At 42.2% G+C, this 25,688-nt stretch overlaps 2 protein-coding genes across 4 annotated transcripts in view; one reads left to right on the forward strand and one right to left on the reverse strand.

Moving 5' to 3' along the window:
* Positions 1-16,102, forward strand: part of ccdc39 (coiled-coil domain 39 molecular ruler complex subunit) — a 63,988-nt gene extending 47,886 nt beyond the window's left edge. Inside the window, exons 15-20 of the mRNA XM_062069337.1 lie at positions 1,493-1,652; positions 1,730-1,836; positions 4,249-4,389; positions 4,457-4,636; positions 4,718-4,806; positions 15,873-16,102. Coding sequence (XP_061925321.1) covers positions 1,493-1,652; positions 1,730-1,836; positions 4,249-4,389; positions 4,457-4,636; positions 4,718-4,806; positions 15,873-16,008 — 813 coding nt within the window. The 3' untranslated portion in view covers positions 16,009-16,102. The remainder of the gene's footprint in view (positions 1-1,492; positions 1,653-1,729; positions 1,837-4,248; positions 4,390-4,456; positions 4,637-4,717; positions 4,807-15,872) is intronic.
* Positions 1-22,178, reverse strand: part of LOC133664640 (uncharacterized) — a 52,535-nt gene extending 30,357 nt beyond the window's left edge. The window contains exons 1-2 of one of the 3 annotated variants that reach the window (XM_062069443.1): positions 21,917-22,178; positions 15,823-15,992 (exon numbers count right to left, since the gene is read on the reverse strand). The gene's annotated coding sequence lies outside the window, so the exon portion shown is untranslated. Of the gene's footprint in view, positions 1-248; positions 270-15,822; positions 15,993-21,916 lie in introns of those variants that run through there. The other 2 variants (XM_062069442.1, XM_062069444.1) reach the window with 2 other exon arrangements.
* Positions 22,179-25,688: the final 3,510 nt, after the last annotated feature.

Raw genomic sequence — 25,688 nt, forward strand, 5'->3', positions numbered from 1 at the left:
CCCCTGACTGGAAGGATAGACAGAAGATCAACAATACTACTATTATTTCTACTATCAGGAGACACCGGACTAAACCCTGGACCTGTAACCACACGGTTAATGCTGTCCAGCCTGGCGAAGACTAGCTCTGCTGTTGCTAACGACTCCATTAAAGCTAACTTAGCTACAGGACCTCGACAGAGCTATGCTAAAAACATTAGCTATCCAACTACGCCAGCCCTCATCTGCTCATCAACACCCGTGCTCACCTGCGTTCTAGCGATCGACGGCGCGACAAAGGACTTCACCCGATCATCGGTGCGGTCGGCGGCTAGCGTCGGATAGCGCGTCTGCTATCCAACTCAAAGTCCTCCTGGTTGTGTTGCTGTAGCCAGCCGCTAATACACCGATCCCACCTACAGCTTTCTTCTTTGCAGTCTTCATTGTTCATTAAATAAATTGCAAAAGATTCACCAACACAGATGTCCAGAATACTGTGGAATTATGTGGTGAAAACAGACGACTTAAGCTGGCCACCGTGCTATTCCAAAATGTCTGCTTCAACCCGTGACATCATGCGCAAACGTCATCATACCGAGACGTTTTCAGCCGGATATTTCGCGGGAAATTTAAAATTGCACTTTATAAGTTAACCCGGCCGTATTGGCATGTGTTACAATCTTAAGATTTCATCATTGATGTATAAACTATCAGACTGCGTGGTCGGTAGTAGTGGGTTTCAGTAGGCCTTTAAGGGAAAGGCAACAAGGCAAGCGCTTGTTACTCTCGGGGTCTACTAGCCTTTCAGGCAAATCGTATGGTCTAAAAATAAATTTTTCCATTGATAACATGACATCATCGCGCCAAGTGCGTGCTCTTTCAGTCAATTAGTGCGCATATATACAGCCTGGTACCCGTCCAAAATTTTTTTAATTGTAATTTTGAAAAATGTATCTGAATGTGCATGAACTATTTCTGTTCAAAACAGTTACATGTTTAAATATTAACTGTCAGTTTACTGTACTGTGCCAACTGTACTACTATATGAGTACCTATTTGCTATTGTTTCATTGAAAATAAAACAGCAAAGTCCATTTGGCTGTCATCCGTTTTAATTATGAGACACAATTGTGTCAAAGTCATAATTTTTTTTTTTCATGCTTGAAATAAGAAATGATTACTTTAAAAAAGCAGTTTTATACTTGTGAGTGTTGATGACACAGCTTTGCAACAGTTGATATTCTAGTTTCAAGCATGTTTTACTCAATATAGGTCATCACATCTCAGCAACAAGCTGTAATATCTTACTGAGATCATTTAGGACCAAAACCCTTAAAACAAGTAAAACACTCTAACATAAAATCTGCATAGTGAGAAGAATTATCTTATCAGACAGAAAATAAGCAAATATCACCCTTATTTGAGATAGTTCATCTTACTTACATTTCACTTTTTGCAGTGCACTCAGAAGTCTTGAAACATTGTGCGCAACTGACCGCTTTTCCACTTCCAGGCTGGACTAGAGAGAGCAGAACTCATACATCAGGGAGAGCGTCTGAGCGCCAAAATCCGCAAAGCCGAGGAGGAAAATAAAGCTCTGGAGAACACCAACATGTTGTTCAGCCTCAGCAATTCTAGATTCCTCACCGCAATCAACTCATCAAAAGAAACCAGTATGGGAACAGTCCTAATCAATGGTTTGCACAAACCATGACCACTCATGTTATTTTTTTTATTTTTTATACCACAGGTCCAGAATGCCAAGAGAAAATCAAGATGGAGGAAGAGTTGTGTGTGGCTGAAGAGACACTCAAGAACAAGAAAAAACAAATCAAGGAGCTTCAGCAAGAACAACAGGTTAGAACGGGGGTCAGCAACATGACACATCCATCCATTTTCTACCGCTTATTCCCTTCGGGGTCGCGGGGGGCGCTGGAGCCTATCTCAGCTACACTCAGGCGGAAGGCGGGGTACACCCTGGACAAGTCGCCACCTCATCGCAGGCAACATGACACAAACCTTCCCAATTGTTACACTGCAAAAACTGAAATCTAAGTAAGATTAAATATCTCAAATAAGGGTGAACCCACCCGCCTAAAGTTAAAAGTTAAAGTTAAAGTACCAATGATTGTCCCACACACACTAGGTGTGGTGAAATTAACCTCTGCATTTGACTCATCCCCTTGTTCACCCCCTGGAAGGTGAGGGGAGCAGTGAGCAGCAGCGTTGGCCGCACCCGGGAATCAATTTTGGTGATTTAACCCCCAATTCCAACCCCTTGATGCTGAGTCCCATTTTTATAGTCTTTGGTATGACTCGGCCGGGGTTTGAACTCACGACCTACCGATCTCAGGGCGGACACTCTAACCACAAGGCCACTGAGCAAGTTGTAAGCTGATGTACTCGCATTTCTTTAGGTGCAAATATCACACAATAATATTCCAAAACATCTCTAAAAACTACTACTGTTTTTTGCGTTAAAATTCTGTTGACTGAGCTGTCAGTTTTTGACTGTAAAATCTACGGTTGTTGTTTTTAACGGTGTATTACTGTAAATGGAAAGACGGTACATTTGTTTTTACGGTAGAGAAACTGGCAGCTAAGTTGCCAGAATAGAAAAATAACTTGTACTGTTTTTCCATTCACGATATAATGTTGTAAAAACCAATGTAAATTCAACACAAAAATTCTGGCAACTAAGCTGCCAGCTTTTTCCGTAAACCCCCCCCCCCACCCCCCCCCACAAAAAAAAACAGTGGTACTGTACTGTTTTTCCAATTACCGTAAAATGTTGTAAAAAAAAACAAAACAAAACACTATTTTATTGTAAAATTTTTGCAAATGTATAGTTTTTACTGTAAAATCGACAGTCTACTTAAAACAATTTATATAATTAATAATGAAATCCGCTACGCTGGATAGTCGAACCTCGGATTCAGGAGGAACAGTGCGGTTTTCGTCCTGGTCGTGGAACTGTGGACCAGCTCTATACTCTCGGCAGGGTCCTTGAGGGTGCATGGGAGTTTGCCCAACCAGTCTACATGTGCTTTGTGGACTTGGAGAAGGCTTTCGACCGTGTCCCTCGGGAAGTTCTGTGGGGAGTGCTCAGAGAGTATGGGGTATCGGACTGTCTGATTGTGGCGGTCCGCTCCCTGTACGATCAGTGTCAGAGCTTGTTCCGCATTGCCGGCAGTAAGTCGGACCCGTTTCTAGTGAGGGTTTGACTCCGCCAAGGCTGCCCTTTGTCACCGATTCTGTTCATAACTTTAATGGACATAATTTCTAGGCACAGTCAAGGCGTTGAGGGGATCTGGTTTGGTGGCTCCAGGATTAAGTCTCTGCTTTTTGCAGATGATGTGGTCCTGATGGCTTCATCTGGCCAGGATCTTCAGCTCTCACTGGATCGGTTCACAGCCGAGTGTGAAGCGACTGGGATGAGAATCAGCACCTCCAAGTCAGAGTCCATGGTTCTCCCCCGGAAAAGGGTGGAGTGCCATTTCCGGGTTGGGGAGGAGACCCTGCCCCAAGTGGAGGAGTTCAAGTACCTCGGAGTCTTGTTCACGAGTGAGGGAAGAGTGGATCGTGAGCTCGACAGGCGGATCGGTGCGGCGTCTTCAGTAATGCGGACGCTGTATCGATCCGTTGTGGTGAAGAAGGACCTGAGCCGGAAGGCAAAGCTCTCAATTTACCGGTCGATCTACGTTCCCATCCTCACCTATGGTCATGAGCTTTGGGTTATGACCGAAAGGACAAGATCACGGGTACAAGCGGCTGAAATGAGTTTCCTCCGCCGGGTGGCGGGGCTCTCCCTTAGAGATAGGGTGAGAAGCTCTGCCATCTGGGAGGAGCTCAAAGTAAAGCCGCTACTCCTCCACATCGAGAGGAGCCAGATGAGGTGGTTCGGGCATCTGGTCAGGATGCCACCCGAACGCCTCCTTAGGGAGGTGTTTAGGGCATGTCCGACCGGTAAGGGGCCACGGGGAAGACCCAGGACACGTTGGGAAGACTATGTCTCCCGGCTGGCCTGGGAACGCCTCGGGATCCCTCAGGAAGAGCTGGACGAAGTGGCTGGGGAGAGGGAAGTCTGGGCTTCCCTGCTTAGGCTGCTGCCCCCGCGACCCGACCTCAGATAAGCGGAAGAAGATGGATGGATGGATAATGAAATCCAGAGGCATATTCATACAATATTTAGTGTTACAAGCGACCCTCTGATGGCAGCCATAACTGCCCTGTGGCCCTCAATGAAAACCAGTACATCCTTTTGTCCAGGACATGAACAATACCTTGGAGGATCTGCAACAGGCTAAATGGCTTGAGAACGACAAAATTGAACACACAAAGTCCCTCATCTGCAAACTGAATAAGGAGCTTGCTTCCCAGCAGGAAAAGATTCAAAGGGCTACCAAACAGGTTTGATTTCATGATGGCACAACACGCAAAACCGCCTTTTACATATATATATTTGTTTTGCTACCAGTGTTCCAAACTGACGCGAAAGATCCGCTCATCCAGAAACACCAATTCAGAGACATTTGAGGAGAAGGACATCAGGCTGAAGCAACTAAAAGACTTTAACAAGACTATCAACAAGATGCTCCATGACGCCATCCAGGACCAACCTGACCTCAGGTCAACACTGGAGAAATACTTTGTTCAGGTCGGCAGCCATTCAGTCACACTGACTAATTCAAAGGCTTTATAGAATTTTACTTTCAACAAAATGTTCTTCCTTTCTCAGGCCAACCTCTCTTTTCCGTCTCCTTCCTCCACTCCCGGCAGCCACCGGAGCTTCAAAACAAACTCAGCTTGCAGCTCTGCCTCTCCCAGGTATGACATTCGCTCATTTAGGTTCTAAATTCAACTCTTTCTTGGATGGCAACATGATGGCTCTAAAACCTGTATGTACCTTTCAGCATTAATGGTGCCTTCACAGATGTGTAAGTTACCCATGCCTTGGGCACTAATACACCCCCATACCATCACAGATGCTGGCTTTTGAACTTTGCACCTATAACAGTCCGTAAGGTTTTTTTCCTCTTTGGTCCGGAGGACACAACGTCCACAGTTTCCATAAACAATTCGAAATGTGGACTCGTCAGACCACAGAACACTTTCCCATTTTGCATCAGTCCATCTTAAATGAGCTCGGGCTCAACGAAGCCGGCGACGTTTCTGGGTGTTGTTGACAAATGGCTCTTGCTTTGCATAGTAGAGTTTTACAGATGTAGCGACAAACTGTAGTTACTGACAGTGGTTTTGTGAAGTGTTCCTGAGCCCATGTGGTGATATCCTTCACACACTGATGTCGCTTTTTGATGCAGTACCTCTTGAGGGATCGAAGGTCACGGGCGTTCAACGTTGGTTTTCAGCCTTGCCGCTTACGTGCAGTGATTTCTCCAGATTCTCTGAACCTTTTGACCGTGGATTGTGAAATCCCTAAATTCCTTGCAATAGCTTGTTGAGAAATGTTGTTTTTAAACGGTTCGACAATTTGCCCACACATTTGTTGACAAAGTGGTGACCCTCGCCTCATCCTTGTTTGTGAAAGACTGAGCATTTCATGGAAGCTGCTTTTATACCCAAACATGGCACCCACCTGTTCCTAATTAGCCTGTTCACCTGTGGGATTTTCCAAATAAGTGTTTGATGAGCATTCCTAAACTTTCTCAGTCTTTGTTGCCACGTGTGCCAGCTTTTTGGAAACATGTTGCAGGCATTACATTCAAAATTAGCTAATATTTGCAAAAAAACAAAGTTTACCAGTTTGAAAGTTAAGTATCTTGTCTACACAACGTGCCAAACATCAGGATGCACCCTCAAGATACCTGCCGACAGTATACAGCTGGGCCACTTTTCCAGGACGAAAACCACACTGCTCCTCCTGAATCTGAGGTCCGACTATCCGACGTAGCCTCCTCTCCAGTACACCTGAAAAGACCTTACCGGAAAGGTTGAGGAGTGTGATCCCACGGTTGTTGGAACACACCCTCCAGTTCCCCTTCTTACAGAGAGGAACCGCCACCACACTCTGCCAATCCAGAGGCACCGTCCCCAATGTTCACGCAATGCTGCAGAGTCTTGTCAACCAAGACAGCCCCACAGCATCTAGACCAGGGGTGGGCAATTAATTTTTACCGGGGGCCGCATGAGCAACCCGAGCACTGCTGGAGGGCCACACCGACAATATTTCAATTAAATTTTGCACAAATTATTTTTGATATACCGTAAGATAGATAATAATAATATTTTCATTTAACCTAACTTATCTTTATACAAAAGCAAATGGCTTTTGATGGTTTTATTTTTAACACTTTCTTACACAACACTTCCTGATGTATATTACAATACAAAAATTTCAATTTATGTCACTTCATCCTGCATCCTCTTTGTTGTGAACGTAGCACGCCTGTAAGGTGATTGGCGAAGAAGGAGGAAGCGTTGCTGTTGCGGAAATGAGGAGTGAGGATTGGTTTTCTTTTTGGAAAGAACGAGATAAGTTGAGCTGTGTTAGTATAGCATGCTCAATAAAAGTTTAAAAAGAGCATCAGACTTGGTGTGCACTTCTTCTGGACGCTACAATTGATGTCACAAGTAGGATGAAATGCCTCCCAGTTCGCCTTGCCATCAAACCTGGGAGTCTTCATTGAGGGCGGAATTCTTCCATGCCAAGCAGCGTGCGCTGCACCTGTAAACGCTGTCTCTCTGGCGCTCTCTCTCTCTTTGCGGCGAGCTCCTCACGTGGCACGTACCTCCCGAGTATGCGCAAAGTTTTACTTCTGACACCAATTGTAGCGTCCAGAAGAAGTGCACATCAAGTCTGACGCAATTTTTAAAGGCCTACTGAAACCCACTACTACCGACCACGCAGTCTGATAGTTTATATATCAATGATGAAATCTTAACATTATAACACATGCCAATACGGCCGGGTTAACTTATAAAGTGACATTTTAAATTTTCCGCTAAACTTCCGGTTCGAAACGCCTCTGAGGATGACGTATGCGCGTGACGTAGACCGGCGAACACGGGTATGCCTTCCACATTGAAGCCAATACGAAAAAGCTCTGTTTTCATTTCATAATTCCACAGTATTCTGGACATCTGTGTTCGTGAATCTGTTTCAATCATGTTCATTGCATTATGGAGAAGGAAGCCGAGCAAGCAAAGAAGAAAGTTGTCGGTGCGAAATGGACGTATTTTTCGAACGTAGTCAGCCACAACAGTACACAGCCGGCGCTTCTTTGTTTACATTCCCGAAAGATGCAGTCAAGATGGAAGAACTCGGATAACAGAGACTCTAACCAGGAGGACTTTTGACTTGGATACACAGACGCCTGTAGAGAACTGGGACAACACAGACTCTTACCAGGATTACTTTGATTTGGATGACAAAGACGCAGACGTGCTACTGTGAGTATGCAGCTTTGGCTTTTTTTTGCGTATGTACGTAACTTTTTTAAAATATATAAGCTTTATGAACCTTGGGTTAGGTCAGGGGTCGGCAACCCGCGGCTCCGGAGCCGCATGCGGCTCCTTGACCACTCTGATGCGGCTCAGCTACATACATGCCGACCCCCCCGATTTTCCCAGGAGACTTAAGGATGTCAGTGTCTCTCATAGATTACTCCCAGGGAAAAAATAATCCTATTTACACTCTAATTACTAAATAAAGGGCGTGCCCTAATTGCACTGCAGTAATTGTCCTCTATGGCATTTACATACAGCGTGCCAGTCCAGCCACATGTTGCATGTTGTTATTACTTGAAAACACACAGGAGACAACAAAGCATACTTACTCATCAGCCACACAGCTTACACTGACGGTAGCCGTATCAAACAACTTTAACATTGTTATGTTACAAATATGCGCCACACTGTGAACCCACACCAAAAAAGAATGAAAAACACATTTCTGGAGAACATCCCACCGTAACACAACATAAACACAACACAACCATTACCCAGAATCCCATGCAGCCCTAACTCTTCCGGTCTACATTATACACCCCGCTACCACCAAATCCCCCCACACATCAACCCCCCCCCCCCCCCTCTCCGTGCGTTGGTTGAGCGGAAGAGGTAGGGCTGCATGGGATTCTGGGTATTGGTACCGTCAGTGTAAGATGTGTGGCTGCTGAGTTAGTAGCCTTGCTGTCTCTTACGTTAGCAAGCTAAAGCTGCATTCCACTTGTGGCCGAGCAGGTACACTGATAGGGCAGACTGTAGAGGGCGCCAAATGCAGTGTCATCACGCTCTGATATTCGGGAGTCTCCCGGGAAAAATGAGAGGGTTGGCAAGTATGACGCTATCAAGCGACATTCATTCAAAACTCGCGGGCTGCACTAACATCAAATTTCCACATTAAAGTGCGTGCCGGTGCGTGTGTCTGAGACCCCCGGTTAACATAGCACAAAGCATGTAAGCTTTGTATGCGGTGTTTTTCATTTTAAATTTAAAAAATGTTTTTGTGGCTCCCATTACTTTCTTTAATTTGTGAAACTTGCCAAAATGGCTCTTTGAGTGGTAAAGGTTGCCGACCCCTGGGTTAGGTGAACGGTCTTTTGGGCTGAGTGATTGTGTGTGTTGATCATGTGTTTGAATTGTATTGGCGTGTTCTATGGAGCTAGGAGCTAGCAGAGGAGCTAGGAGCTAGCATAACACGTACCGTACGTGCGCGTCACGTACGTAACTTTTTTAAAATATATAAGCTTTATGAACCTTGGGTTAGGTGAACGGTCTTTTGGGCTGAGTGATTGTGTGTGTTGATCAGGTGTTTGAATTGTATTGGCGTGTTCTATGGAGCTAGGAGCTAGCAGAGGAGCTAGCATAACACGTACCGTACCGTACGTGCGCGTCACGTACGTAACTTTTTAAAAATATATAAGCTTTATGAACCTTGGGTTAGGTGAACGGTCTTTTGGGCTGAGTGATTGTGTGTGTTGATCAGGTGTTTGAATTGTATTGGCGTGTTCTATGGAGCTAGGAGCTAGCAGAGGAGCTAGGAGCTAGCATAACAAACACGCAGGTGTTATTATGCAGGATTAATTTGTGGCATATTAAATATAAGCCTGGTTGTGTTGTGGCTAATAGAGTATATATATGTCTTGTGTTTATTTACTGTTGTAGTCATTCCCAGCTGAATATCAGGTACCGTGAGTATGCAGCCTTGGCTGCTAAACATTCGATAACTTGACCGTATGTGCGCGTCACGTACGTAACTTTTTTAAAATATATAAGCTTTATGAACCTTGGGTTAGGTAAACGGTCTTTTGGGCTGGGAATGACTGTTGTAGTCATTCCCAGCTGAATATCAGGTCACCCCCGGCTCTCACAGCATCTTCCCTATCTGAATAGCTTCAACTCCCCACTAGTCCTTCACTTGCACTTTACTCATCCACAAATCTTTCATCCTCGCTCAAATTAATGGGGAAATTGTCGCTTTCTCGGTCCGAATCTCTCTCACTTCATGCGGCCATCATTGTAAACAATAGGGAACTTTGCGTATATGTTCAACTGACTACGTCACGCTACTTCCGGTAGGTGCAAGCCTTTTTTTTATCAGATACCAAAAGTTGCAATCTTTATCGTCGTTGTTCTATACTAAATCCTTTCAGCAAAAATATGGCAATATCGCGAAATGATCAAGTATGACACATAGAATAGATCTGCTATCCCCGTTTAAATAAAAAAAATTCATTTCAGTATCATCAATCAATGTTTATTTATATAGCCCTAAATCACAAGTGTCTCAAAGGGCTGTACAAGCCACAACGACATCCTCGGTGTCGAGTGGGTCTGACATAATATTGTGAAAGTCCAACACATCAGCGAAAGTCCAGTCCATGGTGGGGCCAGCGGGAACCATCCCGAGTGGAGACGGGTCAGCAGCGTAGAGATGTCCCCATCTGATGGACAGGCTAGCGGTCCACCCCGGAGCAGAGTAGAAAAGAAAAGAAAAGAAACGGCAGATCAACTGGTCTAAAAAGGGAGTCTATTTAAAGGCTAGAGTATACAAATGAGTTTTAAGATGAGACTTAAATGCTTCTACTGAGGTAGCATCTCTAACTTTTACCGGGAGGGCATTCCATAGTATTGGAGCCCGAATAGAAAACGCTCTATAGCCCGCAGACTTTTTTTGGGCTCTGGGAATCACTAATAAGCCGGAGTTCTTTGAACGCAGATTTCTTGCCGGGACATATGGTACAATACAATCGTCAAGATAGGCAGGAGCTTGACCGTGTAGTATTTTATACGTAAGTAGTAAAACCTTAAAGTCGCATCTTAGGTGCATAGGAAGCCAGTGCAAGTGAGCCAGTATAGGCGTAATATGATCAAACTTTCTTGTTTTTGTCAAAAGTCTAGCAGCCGCATTTTGTACCATCTGTAATCTTTTAATGCTAGACATAGGGAGGCCCGAAAATAATACGTTACAGTAATCGAGACGAGATGTAACGAACGCATGGATAATGATCTCAGCATCGCTTGTGGACAAAATGGAACGAATTTTAGCGATATTACGGAGATGAAAGAAGGCCGTTTTAGTAACACTCTTAATGTGTGACTCAAACGAGAGAGTTGGGTCGAAGATAATACCCAGATTCTTTACTGAGTCGCCTTGTTTAATTGTTTGGTTGTCAAATGTTAAGGTGGTATTATTAAATAGATGTTGGTGTTGAGCAGGACCGATAATCAGCATTTCCGTTTTCTTAGCGTTGAGTTGCAAAAAGTTAGCGGACATCCATTGTTTAATTTCATTAAGACACGCCTCCAGCTGACTACAATCCGGCGTGTTGGTCAGCTTTAGGGGCATGTAGAGTTGGGTGTCATCAGCATAACAGTGAAAGCTAACACCGTATTTGCGTATGATGTCACCTAGCGGCAGCATGTAAATACTAAAGAGTGCAGGGCCAAGAACTGAACCCTGGGGAACTCCGCACGTTACCTTAACATAGTCCGAGGTCACATTGTTATGGGAGACACACTGCATCCTGTCAGTAAGATAAGAGTTAAACCAAGACAAGGCTAAGTCTGACATCCCAATACGCGTTTTGATACGCTCTAATAAAATATTATGATCAACAGTATCGAAAGCGGCGCTGAGATCAAGAAGCAGCAACATAGATGAAGCATCAGAATCCATCGTCAGCAATAGATCATTAGTCATTTTTGCGAGGGCTGTCTCCGTAGAGTGATTTGCCCTGAAACCGGATTGAAAAGGTTCACAGAGATTGTTAGTCACTAAGTGTTCATTTAGCTGCTGTGCGACAATTTTTTCGAGAATTTTCGAGATAAACGGTAGGTGGGACACCGGCCGGTAGTTCACCATGAGGTCAGGATCGAGGTTAGGTCTTTTGAGTAGAGGATGAATAACCGCTTTTTTGAATGCTAGAGGAACAGTACCAGAGGAAAGTGATAGGTTTATAATATTTAACACTGATGGACCTAATAAAACAAAAAGCTCCTTGATAAGTTTCCCAGGAATTGGGTCAAGTAAACATGTTGTTTGTTTTGTCCCATTTACACATTTTAACAATTCCTCCAATGTTATTTCATCAAAGAGAGAGAAACTATTTTGGAGGGCAATGTCCGTCGTATATACAGTCATATTTGTGTTAATAGAACCCAGTTGTGGCTGGGATGCATTGTCTTTAATCTCTTTTCTAATGACTTCAATTTTCTTATTAAAGAAATTCATAAAGTCATCTGCTGAGTGGGTGGAGCTACTGGGAGGAGTCCCTTGTTGGGTTAGCGATGCTACTGTACTAAACAAAAATTTAGGATCATTTTTGTTGAGGTGGATGAGATTTGAGTAATATTTAGCTTTAGCTGAGGTAAGCATGCGTTTATAAGTTATTAAACTATCACTCCATGCTTGATGGAAAACCTCAAGTTTAGTCGCACGCCATTTGCGTTCCAGCTTTCTACATGATAATTTCTGGGCTTTAGTTTCTTCTGTAAACCATGGGGTACGCCTTTTAGGGGCCCTTTTTAGCTTTAGCGGTGCTACAATATCAATGGTGTCGCGCAGGGCGTCGTTAAAGTTGTTAGTGAGGTTATCAATAGAGCCCACATAATTTGGGAATGATGCCATTACTGAAGGCAGTAGGTCAGTAAGAGTCGTCGTTGTGGCAGTATTAATGTTGCGGCTGCTATAGTAGTTATTATTATTATTATTAGTTTGTTGACAATGAGTCAGAACTTCGAATTTTATAAGGTAATGATCGGACATTACTTTAGTGTACGGGAGTATCGTAACTTTAGAGGTGGTGACACCCCTGACAAGCACTAGATCTATCGTATTACCGTTGCGATGCGTGGGTTCATTTATTATTTGTGTAAGACCACAGCTATCAATTATAGTCTGGAGCGCCACGCATGGAGGGTCCGATGGGGTATTCATATGGATGTTAAAGTCTCCCATTATGATTATATTGTCGGCGTGCGTCACTAGATCAGCAACGAACTCTGAAAATTCATTGATAAAGTCCGAATAGGGCCCAGGGGGGCGGTAGATGACAGCCAGGTGGAGAGGCAGCGGTGTGACAAACCTCATAGTGAGCACCTCAAACGAGTTATATTTATTATTTAGGTCCGAGGTAAGGCTAAAGTTTTTGTTGTATATTAGTGCAACACCCCCACCCCTTTTAATGGGGCGGGCAATATGCGTTCCCGCATAGCCAGGAGGAGACGCCTCACCCAGCGCAAAAAATTCGTCTGGTTTGAGCCAGGTCTCGGCTAAACCAACGACATCAAGATTGTTGTCTCTGATGACTTCATTAACTAATAACGTTTTGGAAGACAATGACCTTATGTTTAAAAAGCCCATATTATAGGTAGTGGGCTGTTTTGAGGAGTTTTTGTTGAAAGTATCCGTAGTAGCAATATTAATAATGTTACGTTTATTATGCATAGTGCACTTTAAATAATTTCGACCATATCTAGGAATTGATATGACAGGAATTTTTAGATTGTTTGCCACTTCAGTAAAATGCATGTCCACCTCTGACGCAGAAAAAACATTATGTGAGTTGTATATTATTCTAGAAGAATTGCTATGTGTGCAGGGATTATCCAGCCTGGCGCTGGCTAGTTCTAGCTTAACAGACTCCTTATTAGCGCTTCTTTGTGGATTAGCATTTAGCTTTTTCGTTAGCCCCGCTAACAACAAAGCATTTAGCTTTGTTGTTAGCCCCGCCCGACACCCCCGCTTCTGCTTCCGAGCGCATCGCTTACGTCTCTTTCGCTGGCCGTCTCCGCTGGAAGTCGACGCCGCTGCTTCAAAGGCCACTGCTGGATGTAGCTCGCGAAGAATTCCCAAGCTAGCGAGCAGGTCCATCGTACACGCATCTATCAGCCCAAAATGGCCCGATCTCTCCACATCCAGAATCGTAAGTCGGTCGTAAGTGATCACGGAGTGAACACGCTGTGAGCCAGCCATGAAATTGACTGAATTGAGGGGTATTTTTGCCAAATCGGTCCACACTTCCAGGAGCGCTCGCACGAAGCCGCTGCTCTGAAGCGCAGCCATCTTGGAAAAAAAAAAAAAAAAAAAAAAAAAAAAAAAAAAAAAAAGTTTTCAGTAGGCCTTTAAACTTTTATTGAGCAAGCTATACTAACACAGCTCAACGTATCTCGTTCCTTCCACACGCACGTCTATCCTCACTCCTCATTTACGCAACTCAAGAAGACAACATCTACTTCAGCAGGTCGTTACACCATATTCTTTAAACACAGCAACGTGTGTACCACAATTAAGCACACGGCTTTATTTTTACTTGGCAGTCCATGTCTTTTTTAAAACACGCCATTCGTCATCAACTTTTCTCTTTTTAGCGTCTCGGGGATAACCGGGCATCACTTGTCGCTGTGCGCCTTCCCTCACAGGACATACGCACATATAACACTTTTCAAAATAAAAGCAGCACAGTTGTATTGCACGCACGACAAAGATGTTTTTTTTAATTTATTTTGTATTTGTGATTGCCGCTGCGCGCACGAGCATACGTCCACACGGAAGTAATACAAATAACGCTTTTCAAAACAAAAGCAGCACCGTTGTATTGCACACTCGAAATAGATACTTTTTTAAATTTATTTTGTAATTTATAATTGGCCTCACGCGGGCCGGACAGGGACGTACAAAGGGCCGGATGCGGCCCGCAGAATGCCCAGGTCTGATCTAGACCCTTAAGGAACTCTGGGCAGATCTCATTCACCCCTGGTGCCCTGCCACAGAGGAGTTGTTTAACTACCTTGGCAACTTCAGCCCCAGAAATAGGAGAGCCCACCCCAGATTTACCAGGTACTGCTTCGTCATAGGAAGACGTGTAGGTAGGATTGAGGAGGTCTTTGAAGTATTCCCTCCACCGATCCACAACATCCTCAGTCGAGGTCAGCAGCACACCATCCACACCATACACGGTGTTGACAGTACACTGTTTCCCCCTCCTGAAGCGCCGGATGGTGGTCCAGAATCGCTTCAAAGCCGTCCGGAAGTTGTTTTCCATGGCTTCGCCGAACTCCTTCCATGTCCAAGTTTTTGCTTCAGTGACTGCCAAAGCCACGCACCGATGGGCCTCTTGGTACCTGTCCGCTGCCTCCTGGGTCGCATGAGCCAAACTGACTCTTCTTCAGCTGGAGGGCATCCCTCACTGCTAGTGTCCACCAGCAGGTTATGGGATTACCGCCACGACAGGTACCAACCGCCTTGCGGCCACAACTCCGATCGGCCGCCTCGACAATAGAGGTATGGAACTTGGTCCATTCGGACTCAATGTCCAGCGCCTCTCTCGTGACATGTTCAAAGTTCTTCCAGGTGTCGGAACTGAAACTCTCTCTGACAGGAGACTCTGCCAGACATTCCCAGCGGACCATCACAATGCGTTTGGGCCTGCCAGGTCTGTCCATGATCCTCCCCCACCACTGGAGCCAACTCACCACTAGGTGGTGATCGGTAGAAAGCTCCGCCCCTCTTTTCACCCGAGTGTCAAAAACATGAGACCGCAAATCTGATGAAACAATTACAAAGTCGATCATGGAACTGTGGCCGAGGGTGTCCTGGTGCCAAGTGCACATATGGACACACTTATGTTTGAACATTGTGTTTGTTACGGACAATCTGTGACGACCACAAAAGTCCAAAAACAAAACACCACTCGGGTTCAGATCCGGGCGACCGTTCTTCCCAATCACGCCTCTCCAAGCTTCACTGTCATTGTGAAAAGTATATATACATCAGAGTCAAATATTTTATAATTTCACACGTTACCAATTAACGTTTTATCATCAGCATCTTAGCTTTTTTTGCTCATTTGACCGGTATACACCGCAGAGTCATATTTTGTTACTTACTCTGTCTTGCCAACATGCTATTGTTAACATGCTAGCTCTTTCGCAAAATTTTACAACTATACACCCATCCATCCATCCATCCATTTTCTACCGCTTATTCCCTTCGGGGTCGCGGGGGGCGCTGGAGCCTATCTCAGCTACAATCGGGCGGAAGGCGGGTACACCCTGGACAAGTCGCCACCTCATCGCAGGGCCAACACAGATAGACAGACAACATTCACACTCACATTCACACACTAGGGCCAATTTAGTGTTGCCAATCAACAACTATACACTTCAGAGTTAAATATTTTGTCATTTTGTGCATGCTAACTATTAGCATTAGCATGTTAGCTTTTTTTGGCTCATTTGACAGGTATATGCCTAAGAGTCATGTTTTGTTACTTGACGCTCTCTGGCTAGCTGGCTAACTGTTAGCATTTCAGTTTGGTTTTCAGCATTCACACGCAATTTCTACTGAATTTTTTTTTTAGTCACATTTTGTGACTGTACCTGATGTTTTGTGTGCTGTAAATCGTATTATTCTTGACATTGTGTTACAGGTCTCTTGCATCCTCAGCCAGCAGTTCCAGAACTTCCGCCTCTCAGTCCACTCGGCTGAATACTGTGGTCCTGGGATGCGATCTGCCTCTCCCCACCTCTCCTGTTTCGACCAGCCGCACCTTAAAGAGTCCATGAGGTGCTGTTTTTACTAAAAGAACACCAAGATCTGATAGCTCAGTTACAGCTCATGTTATTCTATTCTGTGTTATATGTGTTTTATGTTGCACGATTGCGCCAAGTAAAATTCCTCATTTGTGATCCCGTTCTCAAACAATGGCAATAAAAACTCTTCTGATTCTGATTCTTCTGATTCTGATTCAAATTAGGACAGGAAGTGTTTCTTTTGTCAAGCATGGACTTGGCAATCATGGCTTTAGGGAAATACAATCAGCCACATACACAACATATACATATTTAAATATATTGTTCAGTAGGAAGGGCATACATATGGGCCCATTCGTCACGGTTTACCTGAGACATGAAACGTGACGAATTGTAGTGATTGCACTATCCACTTTAGCCATCAGATGGCAGTAGAGTGTTAAATACCTTAAAATGTGTTTTGTTGTGATTCCGAGAGTGGCGCTTTCCATAATGTTCAGCAGACTACTTTGCAAAATGATTAACCCACCCTCTTCCTCTTACGCAACATACACCCAGGAACGGAGTCATATGAATCCCTTCCCTACTGTAAGTACAACAACTTTTTAGCCTTCAAAAAATGACATGCATATGCAGGCCTCGAATTTTAACTTTTTTAGGTCAAGGCAAGTGTTGCCTTAAAGGAAGGCTCATATTTTAGGGCACCAAGGCAAGTTAGAATATATACATACACTACCGTTCAAAAGTTTGGGGTCACATTGATATGTCCTTATTTTTGAAGGAAAAGCACTGTACTTTTCAATGAAGATAACTTTAAACTAGTCTTAACTTTAAAGAAATACACTCTATACATTGCTAATGTGGTAAATGACTATTCTAGCTGCAAATGTCTGGTTTTTGGTGCAATATCTACATAGGTGTATAGAGGCCCATTTCCAGCAACTATCACTCCAGTGTTCTAATGGTACAATGTGTTTGCTCATTGGCTCAGAAGGCTAATTGATGATTAGAAAACCCTTGTGCAATCATGTTCACACACCTGAAAACAGTTTAGCTCGTTACAGAAGCTACAAAACTGACCTTCCTTTGAGCAGATTGAGTTTCTGGAGCATCACATTTGTGGGGTCAATTAAACGCTCAAAATGGCCAGAAAAAGAGAACTTTCATCTGAAACTCGACAGTCTATTCTTGTTCTTAGAAATGAAGGCTATTCCACAAAATTGTTTGGGTGACCCCAAACTTTTAAACGGTAGTGAATATATATATATATATATATATATATATATATATATATATATATATATATATATATATATATATATATATATATATATATATATATATATTTATATATACACACAAAGAAATCATGTAATGACAAAAAGCTGACAAGTTGATATTAATAATGAATAAAAAAACAGTTTTATATATATATATATATATATATATATATATATATATATATATATATATATATATATATATATATATATATATATATATATATATATATATATATATATACATATATATATATATATATATATGTTTTGATATTATTCATCCTTTTACACTACTTTTCACTGCATACACCATCTATTTCCTGCTACACATTCTCTTTATTATAAGTAGAGGTAGATTATACATACATATATATATATATATATATATAATGGCCAATTTTGTATATTTCATAATCTACCTCTACTTATAGTAAAGAGAACGTGTAGCAGGAAATAGATGCTGTATGCAGTGATGAAAGAAAATGAGGTGAAAAGTAGTGTAAAAAGATGAGTAATATCAAAACAAATGAATAGAAAAAAACCCAAAATGTATCAGATTGGTGGCGGTACAATATCTAATAATAGCAACAGTCAAAGTAATTTCTGGGGCGTGTTATCAAGTGTTTGTGTGGAGAACAAACACCAACTTGTTCATTTGTGTATGAGGGGAAGTGTCCTTCATTTTTGAATAAATATTGCATGATTACAAAATGACAAAAAAAACATGTGGTATCAATGAAGTTGTTCAGTTTGGAGTTAATTTATATTAGGATTGTTTGGCCTTCATTGCTAAAATTGTCACGACGTGGTTTTCGCTTACTGCGGGGTCGTTGTCTCAGGAAAGCAAACGGACGACACCGGACAGGACTTGCAGGTAGGAACATGATTTAATCTTAAATTACACTCAACGAGGTACAAAACAGAAAACAACCCGAAGACAAGCGTGCCTATCCTACGCGGAAGCTAAGGCAAAAACTTAGGACATGAAACTATAGACATGAACCTCACGAAACTGTGGCATGAAACAAACACGAAACTGTGGCATGAAACAACTAGCATTAACTATGGCATGGAACAAACACGACACTGTGGCATGAAATAACTAGCATTAACTATGGCATAGAACAAACACGAAACTGTGGCATGAAACAACTAGCATTAACTATGGCATGGAACAAACACGACACTGTGGCATGAAATAACTAGCATTAACTATGGCATGGAACAAACACGAAACTGTGGCATGAAACAACTAGCATTAACTATGGCATGGAACAAACACGACACTGTGGCATGAAATAACTAGCATTAACTATGGCATAGAACAAACACAAAACTGTGGCATGAAACAACTAGCATTAACTATGGCATAGAACAAACACGAAACTGTGGCATGAAACCAATAATGACGCCCGGATGACTGACTGGCAAAGACAGGCTTAAATAGTCCTCTGATTAGAAGCAGGTGCGCGTCCCGAACACCAGAGGCAGGTGAAAATCATAAGTAGCCATGGTAACTTAAAACAAACTCAGGTGTCAAACAGGAACTAAAAGAGTCCAAATCTAACAGAACATAACAAAAACTGATCTGGACCACCGATCATGACAAAAATAAGTAAAACAGTTCTCTCTTCTGCACTTTAATTACAAAAATAACACACTCTGTGTTTACAATACAATAGCTATTATAACCTAATATTGATTTATAAATTTAAATCATTTCTGTTACTGACTAAAACAATGTTAATTAAGTTATTTTTTGTTGTAAGTTGATCTATATCAGGGGTGTCCAAACGGCACGCAACAAATTCTAAAGATACAAGTACAACACCCAAAACCAGTGAAGTTGGCAAGTTGTATAAATTGTAAATAAAAACAGAATACAATGATTTGCAAATACTTCTCAACCTACACTACCGTTCAAAAGTTTGGGGTCACATTGAAATGTCCTTATTTTTGAAGGAAAAGCACTGTACTTTTCAATGAAGATAACTTTCAACTAGTCTTAACTTTAAAGAAATACACTCTATACATTGCTAATGTGGTAAATGACTATTCTAGCTGCAAATGTCTGGTTTTTGGTGCAATATCTACATAGGTGTATAGAGGCCCATTTCCAGCAACTATCACTCCAGTGTTCTAATGGTACAATGTGTTTGCTCATTGGCTCAGAAGGCTAATTGATGATTAGAAAACCCTTGTGCAATCATGTTCACACACCTGAAAACAGTTTAGCTCGTTACAGAAGCTACAAAACTGACCTTCCTTTGAGCAGATTGAGTTTCTAGAGCATCACATTTGTGGGGTCAATTAAACGCTCAAAATGGCCAGAAAAAGAGAACTTTCATCTGAAACTCGACAGTCTATTCTTGTTCTTAGAAATGAAGGCTATTCCACAAAATTGTTTGGGTGACCCCAAACTTTTGAACGGTAGTGTACATTCAGTTGAATAGACTGCAAAGACAAGATACTTAGTGTTCGAACTGAGAAACTTTATTATTTTTGCAAAAATTAGCTCATTTGGAATTTGATGCCTGCAACATGATTCAAAAAAGCTGGCACAAGTGGCAAAAAAGATTGAGAAAGTTGAGTTGAATGCTCATCAAACACTTATTTGGAACATCCCACAGGTGAACAGGCTAATTGAGAACAGGTGGGTGCCATGATTGGGTATAAAAGCAGCTTCCATGAAATACTCAGTCATTCACAAACAAGGATGGAGCGAGGGTCACCACTTTGTCAACAAATGCATGAGCAAATTGTCCAACAGTTTAAGAACAACATTTTTCAACAAGCTATTGCAAGGAATTTTGGGATTTTACCATATACGCTCCGTAATATCCTCAAAAGGTTCAGAGAATCTGGAGTAATCACTGCACGTAAGCGGCAAGGCCTTGACCTTCGATCCCTTAGGCAGTACTGCATCAAAAAGTGACACCATTGTGTAAAGGATATCACCACATGGGCTCAGGAACACTTCAGAAAACTACTCTCAGTAACTACCTTTCGTCGCTGCATCTGTAAGTGCAAGTTAAAACTCTACTAGGCAAAGCCAAAGCCATTTATCAACAACACCCAAAAATGCAGCCGGCTTCACTGGGCCCGAGCTCATCTAAGATGGACTGATGCAAAGTGGAAAAGTGTTCTGTGGTCTGACGAGTCCACATTCCAATTTATTTTTGGAAACTGTGAATGTCGTGTCCTCTGGAATAAAGAGAAAAAGAACCACCCGAACTGTTATAGGCACAAAGTTGAAAAGCCAGCATCTGTGATGGTATGGGGGTGTCTTAGTGCCCAAGGCATGGGTAACTTACACATCTGTGAAGGCACCATTAATGCTGAAAGGTACATACAGTATTTGGAGCAACATATGTGCCATCCGAGCAACTTCTTTTTCATGGACGCCCCTGCTTATTTCAGCAAAACAATGCCAAGCCATATCCTGCATATGTTACAACAGCGTGGCTTCATAGTAAAAGAGTGCGGGTACTAGACTGGCCTGCCTGTAGTCCAGACCTGTCTCCCATTGAAAATGTGTGGTGCAATATGAATGTTAAAATATCACAATGTTGAACAACTTAAGCTGTACACCAAGCAAGAATGGGAAATAATTCCACCTGAAAATTGCAATTGTAGGCTGTTATAGACCTCCCTCTGCCTCCACTGAAGCCCTTGCCTCACTTGAATCCTTTATGAGTGGGTTAAATGCTAGTGAAATTTTCTTGGTTGGTGATTTAAATTTTGACTGGTTGACTTCCTCTTCTGATAACCTTAAAGCTGTATGCAACTCACTAAACTTAACTCAATTAATCACTTCTCCAACTCGACCCAATACTAAAAACTCCTCAAAATCATCTTTACTTGATCTAATTCTAACCAACGCTCCCCATAAGTACACTGGCACTGGGGTGTTTGCCAATGACTTGAGTGACCATTGTACAATTGCAGCTGTAAGAAACTGCAAGCTACCAAAATTAAAACCCACTATTACATGCAAAAGAAATATTAAAAACTTTTGCCTCCCAGCTTTTATATACGATTTAGCTGCCTTTCAGTGGAACAGAGTTGCTTTAATTGATGATATTGAGATAGCGTTGAAATACTTTTATAATGAATTTCAACGTATAGTCAATAAACATGCTCCCTTTCGAAAACTTAGAGTTAAAGGTCGAAATAATCCCTGGTTTTCCTCTGCAATTGGAAACCTTCTCAAAGAGAGAGACGTTGCTTGGGCCAGGGCTCGAAAAACAAAGACAGAGGTTGACTGGCTTAGCTTTTGCCAGCTTAGAAATAAATATACTTCGCTTGTTAAGAGGGCCAAGTCTGATTTTTACCTGCATGAATGCAAAAAACATATAAATGATACCAAAAAGTTTTGGCAAACCATAAAAGCTTCTTTAAATCATGTGACAACAAATGACTTTCCAAGTCCTTTAATTACTCAATCTGGTACTTTGTCTGATAAGACAACTACCGTATTTCCTTGAATAGCCGCAGGGGCGCTAATTAATTTAAAACCTCTTCTCACTCCTGCGGTTACCAAAACCATGCGGAATGAGCAAGCATGCTCTAATTATTTTAAAACCTCTTCTCACTCCGGCGCATACCTTATCATTAAAAACACATTTAATAAAAAAAAAACGTTATTATGATCTTACCTTTACTTGTAGATGGGTCCATGTGCAGCTGCTTCTGATCAAAGGCAGTCTTTCTCATCTTTCTTCAATTTTAAAAGTCTCTGGAGATATTCCTTTAATTATTACCTCCTGCTTCGATTGAAAGTCCAGTTTAGAAAACGGTTTTATTTTAGATATGTAATCCTCCATGTTAAAAGTGCAAGCAAACAATTGCTGCATGCTTGCTGCTTGTTGTCTTCTTCTGCAGTACCTGTCTCCTGCAGTACTGGTAGTCGCAAGAAGGATCACTAGCGCCCTCTACCTCTTCTTCTTCTTCTTCTTCTATGGAGTTTATTGGCGGTTGGCAAACCAACAAAGGTGCATTACCGCCACCTACTGGACTGGAGTGTGGGACTGTAAATTGGGGTTCAAAATAAATACAAATAATAATTAACAAAATAAATAATAAGAAAAATAAAGAAAAAAAAATAAAATAAAATAAAGAAATAAAGAAACAAAACAACTAAATAGGGAACTTAAATCCTCTCCATTAGGCCTGTGTCTATCAGATATGCCATAAGATGCTTGAGCATAGCTTCTGCCTCTGCTCCTAGCAGGTTCCCAACACTTAATATCATCCTGGATTCCTCTGCCGCTGCTGTTAGCGTCCTCCTTTCCTCCTCATACCCTCTACATTCTAACAACACATGCTGAACACTTTCATCCTGCCCACATTGGTCACATCTGCCATCAGGGTGTTTTCCTATCCTGTGTAGTGAACTATTCAGTCCTGTGTGCCCTATCCTAAGTCGTGTGATCACTGCTTCTTCCCTCCGGCTCCTGCCCCTCCTCCTTCCCAACCCAACGTGTTTCTGTATGTTGTAAAGGTGTCTTCCCGTGTCTTGGATGTCCCAATATTCTTGCCACACTTTACCCACATGTTTCTTGATTATTGATTTACCTTCTTCCCTACATAACGGTATGTCCATATCTACAGTGTGTGATCTGAGTGATTGTTTGGCCAGAATATCCACTCCCTCATTCCCTTCTATCCCTACATGGGCAGGAACCCAGATGAAGCAAACAGCTAATCCCCTCTTATTCATTCTGTGCAGTTGATTATATATTTTGAAAATGAGATCTTGCCTACATGACTTCATGGTTTTGATGCTTGTAAGTGCTGCCCAACTGTCTGATGCTATTAGTGTATTTTTATGGTTATTTCCTTCTATCCATTCCAACCCTAAAATGATAGCTGCAAGCTCAACTGTGAATACTGATAGATGGTCTGTGGTTCTTTTCTTGATGTGTATCTTGTATTGTGGAATGAAAACTGCAGCTCCTGTTCTTCCAGTATCAGGGTCTTTTGACCCATCAGTAAAAATCAGCGTTTTGTCTGAGAAATGTTTTTCCAAATAGCCTTCGGCTACCCCTCCCGCAGAGGCCTGCCTATTCCTTTTCTTTAATTGTTGCTGTATTTCAAAATGTATTGTCGGTTCTATGAACAACCAGGGAGGAGTACATGAGTATGGGACTGTCGGACTGAATAGAATATGACCTAAACCGGCTTGTACTGCCTTTACATTTCCTATCCACCCAAAACTCATAAAATGTGACTCATTATGCTCCCAACAGTCCTCTAGGATGGCTTTAGCAGGATGTGAAACACTATGCCCTTGGAGATTGACCCAGTACGCTAACAGCAGTTTCAGTCTCCTGATCCCTAATGGTTGTTCCCCCATTTCTACCTGTATGGCTGCTACTGGAGAGGATTTAAATGCCCCACTGCATATTCTCAGACCCTGTGTCTGCTGCACATCCAGCTTTTTCAGGTGGCTGTCTGCTGCTGCTAGATAGCCTATGCCCCCATAGTCTAGCGTTGCTCTCATGATGGCCTGATATATATTCAGCAGTGACGCTCTAGTTGCACCCCAGTGTCTTCCTGAAAGGCATCTTAAGAGATTGTTGACTCTTTTACATTTATCCCTCACTTTGTCAATATGCTGCCGCCAAGTCAGCTTTTCATCCATCCACATTCCAAGCAGTCTAACGACACTAACCTGCTCAATTTTTTGACCATATATTTTCAAGGAAACCTCTTTGTGACGTCTAGAGAAGCAAATCCCTTGCGTCTTTGCGATAGAAAACTTAAAACCCCATTCATCTGCCCACTGCTCCACCGTCCTAATTGCTGCCTGCAATTTCTTCTGAATATATGCAAGATTCCGCCCCCTTATCCATAATGCCCCGTCATCCGCATACAATGACTTCCCTATACCTCGCTCCACTTGCTCAAAAATATCATTGATCATGACATTAAACAGGATTGGACTGCAGACACTTCCCTGTGGTATTCCATTCTCAACTTGATATATTTTAGAATATTCTGTACCCACTTTCACTTCTATTGTTCTTCCAACCATAAAATCTAACACCCAGTTGTACAGTTTTCCATTCACACCTAATTTTTTGAGTTTGATGAGTAGTCCCTCCTTCCATAACATATCGTATGCTTTCTCAATATCAAACATTACCGCCACCACCATTTCTCTGTTGGTCTGGGCTTTCCTAATTTCTGACTCTAAACATAAGACACTATCCATTGTCCCTCTTCCCCTGCGAAATCCACTTTGATAGTTTGAGAGAAGGTTTCTACTCTCAAGAAAATGTGACAGTCTCTCTGTCACCAACCGTTCCATAGTTTTCCCTAAATGTGATGTTAAAGCAATGGGTCTATAGCTAGAGGGATTTGATGAGTCTTTACCTGGTTTTAATATTGGTACTATAACTGATTGCTTCCATGTCGACGGGAGTTTACCTGTGTCCCATATGTTATTAAATAGCCTTAACACTGCTTCAAGTGCACTATCCGTCATATGAGCTAACATACTGTAGCATACACCATCTTTCCCTGGTGAAGTTTGTCGTGCGTTTACAACTGCTCTCCTCAGCTCAAATAGAGTAAACGGTAAGTCCAGGTCTTCTCCTGACAATATGCTTCTTCTTTCTGTACCTCCTATATTTTGTGCAAGGGTGTTGTCTCTACACTGCTTAGCTTTAACAGATAAATTTTCTGAGCTGTGAACCTTCACAAATGTCTTTGCTAGGAGCTCTGCCTTTTCTACAGTACTTATTGCTGTTGTATTATTGCTATGCATCACTGGTATCTCAAAGTTACTTTTTATGCCGCTCATTTTCCTAATCATTCCCCACACTTCTGCCAGCTGTGTTTCTCTCCCAATTTTATTGCAGTATTGTCTCCAGTATGTCCGTTTTGCTGATCTTATTGTTTTCCGAACTACTGCCTGTGCTCTTTTGTATTGTATCAATGTGTCTAGCGTGTGGTGAACTTTCAACTGTCTGAATGCTCTATTTCTCATTTTTATTGCTTTGCTACAATTGTCCTCCCACCATGGCACACTCTTTTTCCGCTTGCTTCCTCTACTCTTTGAAATAGTTTCTTCTGCTGTCTGTATCATTGCCGTTACCAATTTTCCATTCATTTCTTCTATATTTGTTATATTCTCTCCCAGTAGCTCTACACACCTGCCTTCACTTATTTTTTGGAATGCACCCCAATCTGCCTTATCCAACCTCCACCTTGGTGTCCTTGCTCCCCCCTCTTGATGTATTTCTATTCCAATCTTGACCATTATTGGATAATGATCACTTCCTACTGTTGACTGATTCAATACTTCCCAAGTACTAACACCTGCAATTATAGTGGATGTGAGCGTTAGATCTATTACACTCTCTGTATTCTGTGAGCTATTATACCTTGTACCTCTTCCATCATTGATACACACCAAACCCA

This window comes from Entelurus aequoreus, linkage group LG14 (genome assembly GCF_033978785.1).
Source record: "Entelurus aequoreus isolate RoL-2023_Sb linkage group LG14, RoL_Eaeq_v1.1, whole genome shotgun sequence".
Lineage (NCBI taxonomy): Eukaryota > Metazoa > Chordata > Actinopteri > Syngnathiformes > Syngnathidae > Entelurus > Entelurus aequoreus.